The 20,574-nt window shown below is 40.8% G+C and overlaps 1 protein-coding gene across 1 annotated transcript in view; it reads right to left on the minus strand.

The window, feature by feature from the left end:
• PCDH15 (protocadherin related 15) overlaps window positions 1-20,574 on the minus strand; it is a 459,942-nt gene that overhangs the window by 202,777 nt on the left and 236,591 nt on the right. Inside the window, exon 12 of the mRNA XM_074830171.1 lies at window positions 7,168-7,374. Within this exon, the coding sequence (XP_074686272.1) occupies window positions 7,168-7,374 (207 nt within the window). The remainder of the gene's footprint in view (window positions 1-7,167; window positions 7,375-20,574) is intronic.

Genomic DNA, 20,574 nt, shown 5'->3' on the forward strand with positions numbered 1-20,574 from the left:
CAGAGCAAGAAACAGATGTCAGCATCTCCAGCGTTTCCACGAATTAGCAATAGCTTTTGTTTAAAACAGGGCAGATATATAAAAAACAAATTCCTTGAGAACTCCAAGGAACTCAGAGAGAAATAATAACTTCAGAAGTCACAAAACATTAAATATTCATCCTACACAACTAAAAGTGGAAATAAAATGCTATGGTAGTGATACAATACTAAGATTTTTATTTTTCCTATTAAGCAGAAAGGTTCAGCAAAGAAGAAACCTATCTTTATAAATTCTAAAGAAAGAGAAGTAGCCTTTTTGCTTTGCCTTTCCCTTTTGTTTGTTCCAATAATGACAGTAATGGGCTGCTACATTTGGGAAGAATATTTCCTGAATTCTCATTTTGTAATGTGACTATTAGAGTGTCACAGAAGTGCTATACAGGGATAGCAGTGTTATGAGAACAGTCCTCTCAAGAGAATACCGGCTGCAAAATAAGTCCAAACAATAAGAGCGAAAAATATAAGCAATCAGGCAAATATTAGAGAAAAATGCTTCATTATTTAAAATGCTTCAGTACTCCTGGATAAAAAAATTCATTATTTTTCCTTATTTGGATATATCATTGAATATCCATAAACTGAATTTGTAGTTACATTTAAAAGTTATTTTATCCATTATTTGTTCTGTCCTCTCAGGTTACTACTGAGATGCCTTTATGTAAAATAATCATTCTTTAAAATTTCCCGCAAGTTCTCTGGAAACATGGGTATTGAGCTCCCATCTACTTAGTTTGACTTCAGCTTCATAGACAATGGAAGCATAAAACAAGAAACTGGTCTGGTAGAAAAGTATCTGGAGAGGAACCTGTGGTAATAACTGACCTGCATCACGCTCCACTGCCCAGGGATGCTGCGCTGGGCTGTAGGCAGCCACAGAAGCATCAGGGTTACCCAACGGGTGCTTTTCTGAATGCATGTTGTGACATGTTAAATGCTTTTGAACACATGCTGACACACCTTACAAACATGACATCAACTTTGTCTTCTAATGAGCAACGCACAAATTACCTTACACTCGGGGTTTATTCATCAAGACACTGCACGTGGTATTGGTAAACACCTTGGTAGTGAATAGTATGAATGGCTGATTATCTTCTTTCAACTTGAAAGGTAAATCCTGGTGTTAATTTTCCCTTTTTTTTTTTAAGAGAGATTCAACAAGATTTGGCATTCAAGGCAGTAAGGCAGTTACTGTGCAGCTTTTTCACCAACCCTAACCACCAGAGTAGAAATTATTACTCTCCCATGGAAGCAAAAGAGTAAGCAAGCAAGTGGCTTGGGAAGCCTTATGTAAACATCTATCAGAGCATACAGTTTAAACTCCTCATCTCAGCTTTGGTTTACTCAGGTCTTAAGGTACTCGTGTGGCTTAATTTAATTTATGCCATTTAAACAGACAACTTAATTATATCAGCACTTGGCAGTGCTGCTCTAGTTAAAGGTCTGTTTGCAATGTCACACCTATAAATTATTTTTTGGAAGATTTATAGCAGGACTCTACTATAATTCCCACAGGGTTTAAATTTAGAATGTGGTTTGGTTTTTTCTTAAGATACACAGATAAGATGACCGCTTTCTTCATGCATTTATCAGAGGACAGGGAGTTATTTTAGTATGAAATATAATCTCAACTGACTTGTCAATTAGAAGACTGAATACATTTTTAGCCAGTGCCACTATTGGAAACTAACATGCACAAGCACGGAGAGGATATATGTCAACTTCTCATCAGCAATCCCTACTTACTAAATACATTAATTTACTAAGATACAATGAAGCCATCAGAACATTAAGACCTGCAAAAGTTAATAATTTTTACCTGTGCTTACTAACCCACCCTGAGCTACCATCTAGTCCTAGAGAGAAGGTATCTGTCATTTTAGTTGGTTTGGCTGTTTTATGTATGAGTTATATGCAATTGCTGCACTCCTAGCCTTACTCTGCTGGAAGTCTCATGCCCACAATAGATTATAAACACTACATAAATCAGTGACACATGTACTAACACACAGGCACTTAAATCTGATTCTCTGCTCCCTCACATCCATGTTGAACCTGCAGCATTTCATCAAATTGGAAAGAGCTGTGCTGGCATGAGTCAGGGGATACCAAAGGGAAGTGCACAGAGAACTTCCATGCGAGGACGAGGCAGATCATCATCCCCACAGCTGCAGGCAGAGCTCTGTATGTCCTGAGATAAGTCTACAGCATTCTAGAAAGAGAGAGGACGCATCATTGAAGGAGCTGGGACTGTTTAGTGTGAGGAGGAGAAGGCTGAGGGGAGACCTCATCACTCTCTACAGCTCCCTGAAAGGACGTTGTGGAGAGGTTGGTGCTGGTCTCTTCTCACAGGTGATTAGTGACAGAACAAGGGGGAACGGCTTTAAACTGCAACAGGGGAGGTTCAGACTGGACATTAGGAGAAAAATTTTCACAGAAAGAGTGGTCAGAGAGTGGAATAGGCTGCCCAGGGAGGGGGTGGAGTCACCATCCCTGGGTGTGTTTAAGGGTCATTTGGATGAGCTGTTGGGGGATGTGGTGTAGGGGAGAACTTTGTAGAGTAGGGCTGAGGGTTGGACTCGATGATCCCAAGGGTCTTTTCACAGAATCACAAAATCATCTAGGTTGGAAAGGACCTTGAAGATCACCTAGTCCAACCGTTAACCCAGCACTGACAGTTCCCAACTACACCAGATCCCTCAGTGCTGGGTCAACCCGACTCTTGAACACCTCCAGGGATGGGGACTCCACCACCTCCCTGGGCAGCCCATTCCAATGCCCAACAACCCCTTCTGCAAAAAAATGCTTCCTAATATCTAGTCTAAACCTTCCCTGATGCAACTTGAGGCCATTACCTCTTGTCCTGTTGCTTGTTACTTCGTTGAAGAGACTCATCCCCCCTCTCTGCACCCTCCTTTCAGGGAGTTGTAGAGGGCGATGAGGTCTCCCCTCAGCCTCCTCTTCTCCACACTAAACCCCCCCAGTTCCCTCAGCCGCTCCCCATCAGACCTGTGCTCCAGACCCTGCACCAGCTCCGTTGCCCTTCTCTGGACATGCTCGAGTCATTCAATGGCCTTTTTGGAGTGAGGGGCCCAAAACTGAACACAGTCATCGAGGTGTGGCCTCACCAGTGCCGAGTACAGGGGTAAGATCCCTTCCCTGTCCCTGCTGGCCACGCTATTGCTGATACAAGCCAGGATGCCACTGGCCTTCTTGGCCACCTGGGCACACTGCTGGCTCCTGTTCAGCCAGCTGTCAATCAACACCCCCAGGTCCCTCTCTGACTGGCAGCTCTCCAGCCACTCCTCCCCAAGCCTGTAGCGCTGCTGGGGGTTGTTGTGGCCAAAGTGCAACACCTGGCATTTGGCCTTATTGAAACTCCTCCAGCTGGCCTCAGCCCATCGCTCCAGCCTGTCCAACTTGAATGATTCTATGATTCTACGATTCTATGATCTCTGGCAGATCTGATGGATCAGATCTGCTCAGCCTTAAGCATCAACAAAACTTGCAAGAGAGAAGACTGTTACAGTCACGGAATCAGGCACCAGGTTCCCTGAGCAGTTCAGGCTGCTGAGACAGAGCAGCCCTTCCCTCCCCCTGTATCTCCCAGGTTTGGCGATGAGCACTGATGGCTGTGCTGCCAGCCCTTACCCCCCCATACCTAAGGGAAGTGGCCTTGCAGGGACAGAGTCACTCTAGCAGCACAGAGAAGGACAGAACATGAGGGACACTGGCCAGGTTCCACTGCAGCCCATCTCCCCCAGCACACGGCATTACATCCCAGCAGGGCCAGAGATCTTTGATTATTTTGTCCTCGCTTTGGAGGGATAGGGTGGGGTATCAAAATTGAGTCTTTATGTCACATTATTTCCCAGTCTAGAAATTCTTGGCGGTTATACATCATGCAACACTGAAATATTACACTTTTTCAATATTAAACAAAAATAATACACTTTTGGCTCAGTCTCATTTTCACCAACTTAACCAAACTCCTGTTATTCGTTACCCAGTGAAAATAAAAACATGGTGAAAAACAACCAAGTGTTACGTTCACTAGGAGATATTTTTGGGCCCTTGAATGGTCATTTCCTGTGGATATGAAATTTCAGGTCTATTTGTACTGAGACACAGAAATATTTAACAACTTCTAATCAGCTGCCTAAATCAGAATTATAAACTTGTTTTTCATCATCTTTGTATGCAGATTATTTAAGTTATGCTAGTGCTCCCAACTGAAATATCTGCTGCAGATTGGATAGATTTTTTAAATTATTAGTGATGCTATTAAAACTGTAAATATTCCGGCCACACTTATGTTGAAATTTCTAGTGTGGGCAAACACAAGTATGAACCACTCTATTCAATATCCAGATATTGAGATGACTTCATGGGAACAGGCTGATGTACTACAGAGAACACACAACAACATGTGGAGCCCTCCGGTCAAACTGTTTGTGATGAATTTCAGAGCACCCCTCAAAACTTGACGTATTGAACTTGACTGACAAAAATCAGTAACAGAAAGCACTTTTGGTGGGGAACATAAATACCAGCCTTACCTTACAAACTTCATGATGTAGTTTAATATATATTAAAGGAACAAATTACTCTTCCATGCAGAAGTTTTTGAAATTAAATATTTTCAGTTTGAGAGTATACAGATATGTGCTACCTGGTAGTTACATGATTCGTTCAAAGAGTCAGCCCAAATTCAGGATTTAAGAATTCAAAGTAATCTCAATTTTCAGTCTCGTATGTGATCTAATATGTAGTTACTTCAAAGAACCTCGTATTATCAAATCTGCCTTTGACACCTTGTCGGTAGAGTTGTGCAACTGCCAGGGAAAGGTTAATCAGAGCACTATTAACTACAACCTGAAAAACCTCTGGAGGTTAACGAAGTCCAAAGTCTTTCTATCATTTCTTTAGTGTAACAATGTTATCTACTACGAAATAGGAGAGAGCCCCCAAAAAACCACCAGCATGAAAAACTGTCACCTAAATTTGAGTGTCTGAACTAGGACACTAAATTCTCTTCCATTAAAACAGTTGTTTTGAATTATTTCAAGCACAACAGATTCAGCCCCTCTCCAACCAGCCCTGCTGTGTGACTTCTTTTAACTCTCTGGGCTTTGTATGCACAGTAGAATTTTCCTAGGTCATTGCAGCTACAAAGCCTTGAGGGGAACATCAGTGGACTTGCAAATAGAGAAACCCTAGCACCATGTTGTGGATTAACAGTGAGATTTTTGTAATTATTTTCAGTTGTCCGTTGCCCAAACTGGCCATGTAGGAACTCAAGCAGAAACCGTTCACAACAAGCTGTCCAAGCTTGCCAAAAACCCTTTTCTAAGTTTCAGACCATGTCTATCTAATGTGCAAGTCTATCAGTCTCACAGACAGACTTGCTCGGTTTCAGTTTTCCACTCTTCAGGTGATTAATAGCCTCTCTTTCCATTTTTGTAGGGCTAATATGCAGTCACATGTGTGGGCATAAATAGTACCCTAAAATTCCAGATTTCTCTAACAAGCAGATATGCACCTAGGCATATGTGAACCAGAGGGTTTTACTAGTACTTTCACAAAGGTGTGGATAAAACAAAATAACAATTTGTTTATGCTAAAAACATCTAAAAATATCCCCGTTTTTTTTTTGTTTAATACACGTAAAGATCACAGAACTAAAAGCAGCCTTCTGAGAAAAATCTCTCAAATTAGTAGCTTGAAAAGGACTTCGAACTGTGGACACCAACTCATACGATTTGATTTCTGTTGTGCTCAGGCACACATCACACAAATAGATGTTACAGAACACAACCATACAATGTATGGTAAATAAACACTTACCTGATGCCTGCACACCTTTCTTATTCCTGTATTAACCAACCTACATGATCCCATTAATTTGATCAAACAAGGAAACTAGTTTGCTTTTGACAAAACCAATGCTGAACAAGATTATCTCACAAGGAATACGAATCATCAGCAATGTCTACTGATGATTGCCACATGCACTTATTCCATACTTTTTATCCAGCCCCTAAGAAAGCCAGATCCAACAGCCATTTCCCACTTGCCTTCCAACCAGTTTTTATGGATGCCTGTATATTGACTGAGATATTTTAATGCATAGGAAGGAGATATTCTACATGAGTTTGGGCTTTAAAATAGCTACTTAGGACAGTAAATCACTCTCATACAGACAGTGCTGTGGAAAGCATCTTTCAGTGACAATGTTTCTCAAAAATAATGAATTTTCCTATGTCAAATGAGAAACTTTCAAAACCAGATTGTTTTCAGACGAGGTTAAGAATTTTATTAAAGAATATTGGCATATACTATAAATATTACCACAAAAACCTATGCCTACAGCTTAGCTTTCCTTACGTATCTGAAGATAGCAAGAGAACAGAAGAACAGAAACAAAAAAGAATAAAGGGTACAACTGGAGAGACAACAGTAGTTACAGGAAAAAGAAACATTATCAAAAAGCACATAATAGCAATACCCTTGGTGAGAACAGAAGAAACAGTAGCCCTAGAGGCAAGTTATTGTTACTACTTGGTTATTGCTCGTTTAAAGATGCCCAATTTTTACTATGAGTAATGTTAATATCAAAATCCAGGCAGAGAAAAGAATGGATTGAACTTTTAGCCTCCTGCACTCTTATTCTTCTTCCTGGTTTGCTCAAGCTACTACTTCCACTTTGAGCTCTCTCTCCCATTTCCCCACACTGTGTGGCAGATTCATCCTTCTCACAAAACGCATTTTCTTCCTCTTTGCACTAAGCATTCATCCTCTCTAACAGAACACCATCTTAAGGAGAGCTGAGTAAAATACAGATTAGTTTTTCTGTTCAGAGGCACTTTCAAATCTATCTGAACTCAGAATGAAAACAAAAAAGAAACCGTAACAATGACGTTAAGATTTTTTTATTTATTGATCAAAACAGTTTTGTCTCAATTAAAAAAAAAAATGTTTTTAAAAGAAAAAGAAAAATGTTTTTAAAAGAAAAAGAAAAATCTCTTTAAAAGAAAAATCTTTTTAAAAGAAAAAAAAAAGAAAGAACTCTGCAAATAATAAAAATGTAAACACCAGTATGACACTATAGAAGAATGAAGCATACCTCCTCCACATCGTTGTCCAACACTACGATTTGTAGCGGGGAAGTCAGATTCTGGTTATCAGAGATGGTTGTTCCCACTGGAGAGGATTCGAGGATGAAGCCCTCATACATAGATCTTGTGAAGTAAGGCTTCTGATTGTTCTCATCAAGGACTTCAATATGCAGATTGGCAAAGGCAGGAAGAGGGTGGCCGTTGTCTTGTTCAGCCTAAAAGAACATCTCATTTGTCAAAGGCTCTCAGCAAAGTAAAACTACGAACAGTTACTAACTGGTGTTGGCTTAAATTTATATTTAAGAACTACAATCCAGTTATAAAAGTGAATAACATTGTACAGATCACCCTATTATGACACTTAGCATCATGAAAAACAGAAACACCCAACAAAGATTAGCTAAAAAACCAAAAAGACTTTCCATCACAATAACCTTTTAAATAGTCACAATGAAACTCAAAGTTATATGGCACACAGGCAAACACGGTTCCTTAAACTATCAGTATTGAGTGTTCTGGAACATCTTCAAAGGATGAAAGAAAACTAGTAACTGCTGACTGTACAACAAAACCTACACCCACACCAGCAGGAGAGTTAAAACCAAAAGATGACAACAGTACACGTGGACATATGGTACTTGCTACAGATTACTGGGAGAGCATATTGCCCCAGGTATGACTCCTTCTCCCTTAAAATCCATCTTTCTAGTGTTAGATGAGTGGGATTTTAATTTTGGTTTTGCCTATTTTTGAATGTCAAGCAAAACTCTTTACTTCAATTAACAACCCCCACTTTTCAATGGCAACACTTCACCTACCAAGATTTACTCAACTCATACTGTTTCACCTGATTTATTCTTATTTTCAAACTTCCTAAACATAAAAGCATCCCAGTGTGCTACTCCAATATAAATGTATGATGATGCTTGCTTTTTTTTTACTTTACTACCTGTGACTAACTAAAGCAAATAAACACGAAAAGTAGAAGACAATAAATAATTTATTCTTTAATTTATAAAGCACAAACCAGTTTTAATGATAGTCTTGCACGTTTCCCTGGAGCAAGGGAATAGTAGGGTACTGTAAGACAGCCTCCCATTCCTACGGCTTCATTGCCAAAATCTCTGAGCATGCAGACCCTGGGACTGCGACAGCAGTGCACTATTACCTTTCTGCAGATGTGGGAAGTACACTGTGCAATAAACGTCTCAGGTGTAAAAATATTTCAGAAGAGAGAAAGCAGTACCTAGATTATTGTTGTTAATAGTATTTTTTTGTTTGCAGAAAGTTTATTTTCATTCTGGTATTTCCTCCATTTCAAAACAGATAATTCCTCATTTTTCAAATCCAGCATCTAAGGAGACTTCTAGAAACATGCCACTTTGATTTAATCAACTATTTTTAAATTCTTCTTCAGACACTTTTTTTTTTTTTTAATCTGCAAAACGTTAATTCTGTATAAAGCTTTGCTTTGTTTACCAAGCAACAATAGTATGCTGTTGATAAAAACTTCCATTTCAAGTAAAAAGAAGTATAAACATCAAAATTGTTATTTTGAACAAAGTAGGTGATAACACCTTTAGTAATTCATAAGAAACTCATTCGAAACTCTCAGTATTTTCCTCTTGAGGATTACTCTTGACCAAGAGATGGGCAACAGCAATATTGGTGCAGATTTAAAAGCAACCATCAACCTACCTGCTTGCATGTGGCTATTTTCTGACTCACGAGGATAAGGTCAGATCTGGCAAGTGGATTTACGTAAGCAGGCTCTAGTATGTGAAATTAATATGGATTTTCCTAGGAGATTAATTTTTGTTAATGACACAAAACCCTCTTGAAGAAATTGGGAGTTCTGCTAGTTAATTCACTGGCACATTAAGATTTCAGTTACCAGGGTGCAGGAAGCAACATATTTATCTACTGCTGTTCTTATGTGCTTCTAGGATACAGGATAATAGCAGTGATCAAATCCATAATTGCCTCAAATAATTACTATAATATTAAGTATATCTTTTTTTTTCAGTCAGCTTCAATTACTCATATTCAAATAAAACACGTAATGGAAAAATAGTACACCAGGCTCCAGTCCACCCAAGGAGACTGATGCTTCTGGGTGATGCCAACCAATTTTAAAGAGATTTGCATTAGCTGAGAAAGTCTGCCTTCACACCGGGCATTTTAAGAGACTCACATACATCGCTTTTATTAGCATTTAGTTAGAAACCTTCCAATTGCACTGAATTTCATTCAGCAAACCAGCACTCAAACATCCCTGGGGAAATCCTGGTCCTGCAGAAGTTAACAGCAACGTATTTCAAATCCAATATAGTAGTAGCTGGCAATAGCGTTGGAGACTAGGTAAGTGACTCCCAAATGCTGAACATAATTTACACAAGTGAGATTTATTTTGGAGCTGATGCTCCTCTGAATGAAAATAAACTTCATGTGTAAAAACTAACATCTCCAAAATTACTTGGAAGTACTCTGGCTACTGACCCAGAGGATGAAACTTCAAAAACATACTGATATAGAGAGTTTTTGTCTAAGTTTATATATTGAAAGCATGAAAAAAAGCTCAGAAAAAAGTCTGCTCTATGAGCAACAAATACATACTGATCTGATTCTATTTTATAAGCAGATCTATGGCTGCGCATGCTTAAATACTCTGTTCCATTTCAAGAAAAATAGGACTCTTCGTAGTAAAAAATTTACACACAACTGTTGCAAATTTCTTTATAAGAAACCTTGACGTTCCTTGCAACTGCTATGAGAGACTCTAGAAAAAGGAAAATGCAAAGAACAGAGGGTCCCAATCTTTTTAACAGCTTGAACTGACGCAATACTGGCCTTGCTTTAAAGCGTGAGCACAGACCCCATTCCTGGGTTAAAAGAGGAAATACTCACCTATGCAGGATGCTTACTACATCACAACAACAGTACTGCAGTGCCCTTCTGGAGGAAAAGATAGTGCTCTAAATTACATATGGTTAAAGACAAAGAAGGATGTGTCCTCCTAAGGTTGGACTTAAAATTTTAGGCCCTGGAGACCAAAATTTCAATGACAAGGATTCCTTTCTCAGCGGGCATTTCCACTCAAAAGCACTTCAACTTTGCAGGTGCTTTCCTTTTTGTTCATCAGGTTGGGTACACCGGTCAAAATCATTAATTTTGGCCTTCCCATTTGAGAATTGGCAGCTAATCCTTCAGAAAGTCACAGTCACTTCCCAACTGCTTGTTGCCAACCAGCACCAGGACACAGCATCAGTTCTGCACCAGGACACAACTCAACTTCACTCTTTCACTTACTTAGCAAGTGCTCAACTACCTAATGGGCTCATGGGCTACCATGTGAAAACCACCACATCCAGCTTTCCTCTTTTGCCATTTAATTAAGTTTTGTTTCCAAAGATACCTATACTTAGGAAAAAAAACCCCAAAACAACAAGCTATGGAAACCACCAATTAAAGTTCCTCTTTTCCAGAACTAATCTAGAAATCAGCGTGTCAAGGTAGGACTGGAAATCCCCAAAGCATCAGAGCTCAGCTCCTGGGGTTTGGTGCTCCGGCACAGGGATGAGACAGGTCAGAACACAACTCCCTCTGCTGCCCTACCCACCCAGCTCTTCACCAGCACCACATAGCAAACCCTAGTGCCAACCTCGGGACCTGAAATTCCTCTTCAAGAGCCAGGCAGAATTAGGTACAGCAGTGCCTGAGCCCTTTGCATCTGACCTTATTTCTTACTTGAAAAGAATCTCCTTTTACAACTGCAGAGGAAAGTAAAGCAAAATACTTCTGTTTAGAGAGAGCAAAGTGTTATTTTAAAAAAAAAAAAAAAAAAAAGCAAGTTTAAATTCTAACCAACTCTCAGTGTACCTTCCTTTAATGCTTTTTAGTACATTGTAAAATTTCTGCTTTAACAGTCCAACCTACCTACTTGTGAGACTGTCCTTAAAGCTCAGTTTTAATCAGTTTTACAGACCAGTGGTGTCACTTTACACTGAAACTGCTCTGACCAATCCAAAGGATGAAACACAACCTCCACAGAGAATAGTATCTATCTGGTGATCCTTATAGTACACAGTTACATGTTAAAAAAAAATCTCTAATATTCATAAGATCAGAAAGATATAAGCTCTTCCTCTCTTTGAAAAGATTTAGCTTAAAGCTGGAAGGGAAAACAAATGGTTCATTTCCTTACAAGGCCTCTTCCAGAGTTGTTCTGGTTTAAGCCACTGGAACATACAAATAACTGTTCTTTTTCCTTTTGGACTTTGCACATAATGACGGGTCCAACCAAGCAAATGAAGAGCTAAAGAAGGAATTAGTAAGATGCTACTTACGAATATTCACTTTCAAACAACTTTTTTTTAAGAAAGCATTTTCTCTAACAGCCTGTTTTTTCTTTTGATACAAAGAATTTCATATAAAATATGAGAAATTGATTTGTTTTCATATGTCACATAAACATATTCCCAGAAGCAATTCTTGTACCTTTGATGCATACCCTTCATAATTCTCAAAAAATAAACAATACCTGTAATACTGTGAATTTTTGCTGCATTCCTCTACTTCTTAACGTTTGCTTGGATTTTTTTTTTTGGGTGGTGGGGTTTTTGGGGTTTTTTTCTTTCTTTGTTTGGGGGGGGTGGGGTTTTTTGTTTGTGTTGTGGAGGTTTTCTTTAAAAAGATGAATATATATAGTGTAAGTTATATTTTCAATGAATTAGTGAAAACAGTTTTTCCTCATACTGTTCTGTTAAACAATTGCTTAGGCTTGCTGGTCACACATTAAGCATCCCTGCTTCCTAACACATATTTGGAGCACAAGAATTGACAATTTACATTTCTTTCAAAAGGAAGCCACTGGTATTTAAGACGGTGGTGGGTTTGTGTGTGGCAGGATTTTTGGTAGCAGGGGAGGGGGCTACAGCGGTGGCCCCTGTGAGAAGCTTCTCGATGCTCCCTTGGCTCCAAGTCAGACCCACCTCTGACTGAGGCCGGGCCAATTAGCCATGGTGGCTGCACCTCTGATAACGTGTTACTTCAGCCACAACAACCCCCAGCAGCGCTACAGGCTTGGGGAGGAGTGGCTGGAGAGCTGCCAGTCAGAGAGGGACCTGGGGGGGTTGATTGACAGCTGGCTGAACAGGAGCCAGCAGTGTGCCCAGGTGGCCAAGAAGGCCAATGGCATCCTGGCTTCTATCAACAATAGTGTGGCCAGCAGGGACAGGGAAGGGATCTTAGCCCTGGACTCATCATTGGTGATGCCGCCCCTCGATGAGTGGGTTCAGTTTTGGGCCCCTCACTCCAAAAAGGACATTGAATGACTCGAGCGTGTCCAGAGAAGGGCAACGGAGCTGGTGCAGGGTCTGGAGCACAGGTCTGATGGGGAGCGGCTGAGGGAACTGGGGGGTTTTAGTGTGGAGAAGAGGAGGCTGAGGGGAGAACTCATCACCCTCTACAACTCCCTGAAAGGAGGTTGCAGAGAGGGGGGATGAGCCTCTTTAACCAAGTTAACAAGTTTTAGGACAAGAGGGAATGGCTTCCAGTTGCGCCAGGGAAGGTCTAGACTAGATATTAGGAAGTATTTCTTTCCAGAAGGGGTTGCTGGGCATTGGAATGGGCTGCCCAGGGAGGTGGTGGAGTCCCCATCCCTGGAGGTGTTCAAGAGGCGGGTTGACATAGCACTTAGGGATCTGGTGTAGTTGGGAACTGTCAGTGCTGGGTTAACGGTTGGACTAGATGATCTTCAAGGTCCTTTCCAACCTCAATGATTCTGTGATTCTGTGTTTAAGAAGGAGAACCTGGGAGGAGGTGTGGGAGTGGTGAGGAGGTGTTGTGAGGACACCTCTGCAAACACCAAGGTCAGTGGAAGAAAAGAGGAGAAAGGCAGTAGGTGAGCTGGAGCAGAGACTCCCCTGTATCCCGTGGCAAGACAGCAGGGTCGTGCTCCCCTGCCACCCATGGAGGTCCCTGGGGGAGCAGATCCCGACCTGCAGCCTGTGGAGGACCCCACACCAGAGCAGGCGGCTGTGCCTGAAGAAGGCTGGGACTGAGGGGAGAAGCAGCCCTCAGTTCTGGGAGGACTGTGACACATGGTGGTCACCCATGCCAGAGCAGCTCAGGAAGTGCTGCGGTCCATGGGAAGGACTCACGTCGGAGAAGTTCATGGAGGACTGTCTCCTGTGAGAGGGACCTCATGCTGGAGCAGGGGAAGAAGGCGAGGAGTCCTCCCCAAGGAGGAAGGAGTGGCAGGACTGACCGCACCCCCCCATTCCCTGCCTTCTGTGCTGCTGGAGGGGAGGAGGTAGAGAAATTGGGAGCAAAGCTGAGCCCAGGAAGAAGGGAGGGGTGGGGGGAAGGTGTTTTTAAGATGTGGTAATGCTTCTTACCATCTTACTCTGTCTGTTAAGTGTTGTTGCTATTAGTGTTTGAATTAAATTTACGTTCTTTTTCTTCCCCTAATGAGTCTGTCTTTTGCCTGTAACCATAATGGGTCAATCTTCCCTCTCTGTCCTTATCTCAATTCTGGAGCTTTTTGCTTTATTTTCTCCTTCCTGTTCCTGAGGGGGAAGGAATGAGTGAAGAGCTGCATGGTGCTCAGCTGCCCTCTGGGCTCAAACCATGACAAAGACAGAAAGCATTCCAGTTCTAGTCCCCGAAAGAACATGCTTCATTGTCAAAACAATGAGTGATCTTTCAAATAAATCCAAGGATATTATATGAACTTAAATGGGCTCCACAATTCTTCTCTGAAAAACACAGTCTGCAGTGAAACGGGCTAGATGCTTTAGACTGAAGATGTACCATCATAAGGAGGAACTAATAAAGGGAAAAAGACCAAACATACAACGAAGCCTTCATCACAGTGACACATATGGCAATGAAGACTTTAGACTTTCACATTATTAGGAATACTACTTATGAGAGAACAGCAGGCACCTTCACACTAGCCCCAGGATACACAAAAAAGAAGCACAGAATTATACTTTGGCAACTACTGCTTTAGTTAAGTAGTTAAGTACACCTAAGGGAAAAAAAAAAAAAAGGACAAAATAATGTGAAATGTGCCAATTCTCAAATCAAAGACGTTTAGCTGCATTTATTATGTAATCTGCTGCTTGAGCAGTTTAAGTGCAGTGTTCAACATTTATACGCACTTTGCAGAATGTTTATATTTGTAGTGGCCAACACATAATTTTATCCTTATGGAAGATGACCAGAGATGACGTGAAACCAGTCTCACCAGAGATATTGTACAAGGAGTGAACAGCAACTGGCTGAAGTTCTGACAGAACTCAGAAACATCATGAAGTTCACTTATCCAAAGCATTAGAAAAAACAGTTCCCCAAAAGGGGAAGGGCCTGGAGAATAACTCTTATGAGGAGAGATTGAAGGAGCTGGGACTGTTCAGTGTGAGGAGGAGAAGGCTGAGGGGAGACCTCATCACTCTCTACAGCTCCCTGAAAGGACATTGTAGAGAGGTTGGTGCTGGTCTCTTCTCACAGGTGATTAGTGACAGAACAAGAGGGAACGGCTTTAAACTGCAACAGGGGAGGTTCAGACTGGACATTAGGGAAAAATTTTTCACAGAAAGAGTGGTCAGAGAGTGGAATAGGCTGCCCAGGGAGGGGGTGGAGTCACCATCCCTGGGTGTGTTTAAGGGTCGTTTGGATGAGCTGGTGGGGGATATGGTGTAGGGGAGAACTTTGTAGAGTAGGGCTGAGGGTTGGACTCGATGATCCCAAGGGTCTTTTCCAACCTGAATGATTCTGTGATTCTGTGATTATGAAAAGAAAGTAGAAATGAAAGCAATGCAATAGACTCTCTGAATATTCAGGAAAATAAACAAAAATATGGGATTTTCTTTCCTGTCGAGCTAGCAGGGATCTCTTTGGTGACATAAACTAACCGTTGACAACAGAACAACCTCCAGATGGACACTGCTGCATTGGCAAGACTCTCTGGAGCTCCTGCTGCACAATCTCTGCTTCTTGTGCTCATTGCCACTGGAAGAGGGCAAAGCACAGGAGAGCTGGACAGATCCACGGCGGGGATGCCTTGGCAGTCTGAGGGGGTACAAACTGCCAAGGAATGCTGAGGGCAAAGAAGACTTAGCAGGCTATCAGCATTATTCAGAGCTGCAAGCACCCGTCTTCTTCATCCCACACGCCCCAGGTTCACCACGTCATCTTCCACTGCGCAAAGCAATATAATCTTGTCTCAGAGAAACATTTAATGGAGAGGCAAACACAGTCACCTTTGCTTAAATGCAGGGTTCCTATTTCTCCATGGATTCACAGAATGAAACTTTTGCACTGCGGCCTTGTATAACACTTCAGGACTACTTAGGCCAGAAAATCTGTCATTAAGATGGAAGAAAACCAAGCACTTTGCAGTTTATCCAAGACACTTCCGTGTTGCTGCTTCTCCACAGGACCTCAGAGTTGATCTCCCCAGTGAATTTTAATAGGTTAATTAGAAATAAAAAGAAAGAAAAAAAAAAAACACAAAAAAAGAGAACTCCCAAGAACCCTGGTGGTTATGGCTCAAGTATTTAACAGAGCAACCAGACACAGACTGCACAACTTCATCTAACCTGCCATACAGAAGATACGTTTTCTCTTTCCAGCTTTGATTCTGTTTTACCTCACCACCCTCTCGTTTCTGTGCCTGCATTCTCTCCAGCCACCAGCCTAAAGCAAAGCAGTGGGGCCCTGCCTCTCCATTCCAGCTGTTATTTCTGAGCAGTATTAATTCATGGTTTTGACCTCCTGGGACGATGGCTCCCACTTCTTCCAACCCAGTTAAAACTTATCTCAGCACCATCCCTTCCATCATGCATTCAAAACTTACCTACAAAGATAGAAGTACCATTGTTATAAATATTACCCTGCTCTGTTATAAATAGCATTGTTATAAATATTACCCTATTAATCTGTTCCCAGGCTCTGGTCATTACGCTTCAAAGGTCTTTCTCAGCATCCAGTGAACATAATGGGGGTATATGTCAAACTCGGATTATCTTAATTCAAAACATTCAGCTCAAGAGTCTTTAAACTGGATTTCTGTCAGACTTTGCCACCTACGACTACCATAATGTTGGGGTCAACAAATACCTGACATCTGATCACTGCTACATATAGGAAACTGTTGCCTATAGTGCAGTAACAGACTTGGCTGCGTGAACAGATTCTCAAAAAATCTGGTTGCTACATAGAAGTCAGCACAATTTTACTTTCACATCCTTCAGGTTACAGCAAGTTACTGTTACATTTGCTATCTGTCAGTCCTACAGTGAAACAGCCTGGCTTTCTTTTCTGTTCTTTATGACTTCACTACTCATACAGGCATCTTAACTCCACAGAGCTAGTAAAGAGGAAAGGCCATGAGACAGATCCACAAGAATAACTTCAGAATACAAAGCTGAGTGTAGGTCAAATACAGGGGCCTAAATCCAAAGCTCTAGCTCTTAAGTCTCTCTGCTCAGCTGCTGTGTAGCACTGACAGAGTCTGGATTCCAGGATGCCTGTTTTCTTCATGTAATGCCTTTCAGCATGTTTCTGCACATGTAGAGAAGTGCTCCTCTATGCAAAGCTATCTTTATCCCTCATCCTGATGTATGTCCAGAGAAGGTGCATTACTTCCCCGTAACTATATTTCTTCATGACACACTGTTTTATGATAAAAATTGCAAGGTACATACCTGCAAGCGCCATCAGCTGGTGCATTTTGGGCAGTATTAGCACCAGTAATGGGCATGTTACATGCCCACTACTTCATGGGCAGTGTCAGCATCAATAAAAATGAAAAACCGTCTTCCTTCTCTCCACCCTCCAATCCCAACAGGAGGGCGAGCAAGTGGAGCTGAGGGGAAAATGGTGCACATGGGGATAAACACGAACTTAACACATCTTAACAAGAGTTGAGACATAACTAACTTTTTTTCTCCTTCAGGTAACAGGCTACATATAGATGCAGTGTGAAAGAGTAGAGGTAAGACCTGCAAACTGATCTAGAAGAACGTCTCAGAGACTTAAGGAAAGCAAAGGTAGGTGGATGTTTCCTCTGGAGGCAGCAAATCCACAGGCTAATGGATGGTGCTGCAGGCAGCTGCCCAGTGTGAACCACCCCTGATAAACTTCAGGAGGGGTCTGAGCGAAGGGGCTCACACCAAAACAGATTTCTTTGTTAGCTATTTAACAGCATCATTTCACATAGTCTGCAACTGTAGTGGCCACTAAACTGAGAATAAACTGCGGAGACCTTTTAAGTATTTCAACAGCACCTATGATGAAGATGCTTACACCTCCTCCAAAAGATCTCATCTGGTCAACACGACAAGATAACATTTGCCCATCACCTAGCACTTGGCCAGAACTGACATTACTAAGAAGGGACAAGATTTCTTTAGGGTGGAGGGGAACAGTGAATGAATTTTACAAGAAATCCCGTTGAAATGAAACTTTGGATATGTTACCTTGAAATATCTCCCCTAAAGAGCATTATAGAGCAGACTGACTTACAAAGGCTTGGATTTCATTTATCCTTCTGGCCGAAGCGATGTCTACATTAAATAGCTATTTGAGAAAATATAGAAACACTCGCAGAAGCAGACTGGGCTCTCATCTTTGTTGCTTTAAATATTTCCTCACAAGGATTATTCCTTCCTTGGTGTAAAAGTCAATGTTCAAGAAACTCAGGTTCAGAAATCTTTTTTCTTCCTTTCGCATGCAACCTTTATCAGGCCTCCCAGTCTATAAAATTTCCTCCTGAAAATGCCCCCTTCTAGCAGATGTACACACAGGCAATCTTTAGATCTGGGAAAAAAACCCACCACATTGACAAAAGGGAATATGAGCATATTCTAAGCAGCAGCACTCAGTATTCCCATATTCCTCTGTTGTTCTGTGGCACACGCAAACACCCACATAGCAGCATGTTTCTGACAATTTTTAAAATTCATATATTGCCTTTCTGATCCAGTTAAAATAGACATGCTCTGTTTACCACAATGATGAAAAGACTGGAAATAGTGTCTAAAATGACAATACAATTTATCACAGATCTCCTGACCCCAAAAAAATGAAGGTAGGTTATCACCATCTAATAAATAACTGGGCTAATAATGTCTGAAACCTAAAAAAAAAGTGCAAAACTAAAAGAATAAATACTAGTGGTGAAAATAGACTAGGTGAAAGTCAGCCCATGCAATCAATTGGTCCACTAAAATGAACTTTTTCATGCACTACTTGAGCAAAGGGTTTGCTGAAATCAGTGCCGTCAGTCTTTTCTTCTTCACAACCAGAATTTTTCGAATTGCAGTTAGGTCCTAAAGTCATTTTCTCTTAAGCCTCTTAATTCCCTGAGCAACTTCATACTTTTATTCAACAAAACAGATTTTAGACATTGTTCTCCCTGTGCTTCTGTAGCCTAAGCCTGTTACACCTATACCAATCAGGTTAGTTTCTGGATATTGTTTCTTTAAAAATGTGATCAAATCATTGCTTTTTCCCTGCAGACACAGTATACGCAATGCATTAAGTCACAACAATGTGCTTGAACTTACTCTTGTCACCACTCATGAAATATATAGAAGTAGATGAAAAACTTCTTTGAAGGATAAATATAACTTTGAATTTTTATTCTACAGCTAGACTGACTTTTTTTTTTTAAATATTCAAAAATCATGGCTTACTTGGAAATAATTCATAGAATAATACTATGTATGTCTCTTATTTCCTCCAATTCAATGATACCTATACCCCAACACACAACTGTTTAGCTTAAGACTGAGACAAAGTTTGCAAAATATCTGCACCACCATACATACAACCCCATACCAAAAAAAAACCAAACCCACCACTGCACCCTAGATATTTAAATGTTCACATAAGGCAAAAAACCAAATCGAATTCTATTTGAAGAAGGTTCACAATATATCTAAAAGCTGACCTTTGGCTTTTCTGAAAGGTAAACCAGCATGTTCTTCTGTTATTGGCAGTTAATGTTGGGTTTGGAATTGATGCATCCATTTAAGCGTGCTGTAAAAAGAATTACACTAAACATCACCACCAGAAACTACCACCCTAAACAAGACAGAGAGAAGCCCTAGCAGGCTACTAGAGATGCTCTCATGGATACCACTGCCTGGTTGACAACATCTTTGTCCATTCTGTAAGTTATGTCACTTTTTCGGTCCAGTTACCTTTTCACAACCATCCCTGCAACAACCATAAAAGTCAAATCCAGTTGCTGTAATTGCTTCCAGTCTTGCAAAAACCACCAAAATCCTCTGTGCTTCCCCTGCCACGGATTATACCCTAGCAGTTCAAGAGATACAGTAAAAGAAGTAAGGAAAAGCCTCCGGCAAACACATTTGATAGCTCACTGAAGGAGATATGGTGCTGGAGAACTGCAGGCAGGTCACTTCAGATTTTCTATTTAATACAAGAACAAGGAAAGAGCCCAGGAACTTCAGACACTCAAACTTAAACTTGACTTCAAGCTACAAAGACGACTGAAACATTATATAGTATTTAAACGAATGTAATCAAAAAAGGAGCCGTCAGCACAGACACAGAGAGGGAAGGTCAGGTCTGACAAAGTTGCTTCTTTTAAATGCATAACTGAACTGGGAGATAGAGGTGAAACTAGGGACATAATTTATCTAGATTTAGGGTAAACTTTAGGATTGTATATCACACACTGAATTGTTTTACAAGGTCAGACAGTACAGCGTAAGGAAAGAACTACTGAAATGGACTAAGAATTGGCTTAAGGACAAGAAGTACAGAGTATCTTTAGAACATAGGAGAAATTTGACTTTATCATCAGCGGAGCTTGTGATGTGGCAGTGAAATGAAATTGGCATATAATGTGTCCAGACACTGTGCTTAAAAAAACCCCAAAACATACATCTTTTCCTTCATGTAGCAAGGATAAGTAACTTCAGTATCAGTAAGGCTGATGTTGTAGTGCAGTGAACAGTAATACTTACAGCTGCCCACCTTTCCAAATAATGAAACTCTTCCTTCATCCCTTCAGTTAAAGAAAATGCCAACTATGAAGTCATTAGGCCAAGTTTTAAGTGATGGATGTTTAAGTTTTAAAATTACAAAAATATCTGTTTATTGCAGAAAGGAAATACAGCTATTTCTGTAAATAAAAGACCTTCTAGAACTTACCACTTATGGATTTTAATATTTTCATTGCTCTGTGAGTGATGACACACAATTTAGGTTCAATCTTAACTCACAATCACTGGTCTTTCTAACACGTATCTGTGACAATGCTCTAAAAACAAGGAAAAACATTTACCATGCTGAGATGCAGTTAAGACAGGAAAAATTTGCTGTTTTCAATATGAATGTGATAACTTTGGAGAAAGACTGCTATAAAGAAACAT

This window comes from Strix aluco, chromosome 7 (assembly GCF_031877795.1).
Source record: "Strix aluco isolate bStrAlu1 chromosome 7, bStrAlu1.hap1, whole genome shotgun sequence".
NCBI lineage: Eukaryota > Metazoa > Chordata > Aves > Strigiformes > Strigidae > Strix > Strix aluco.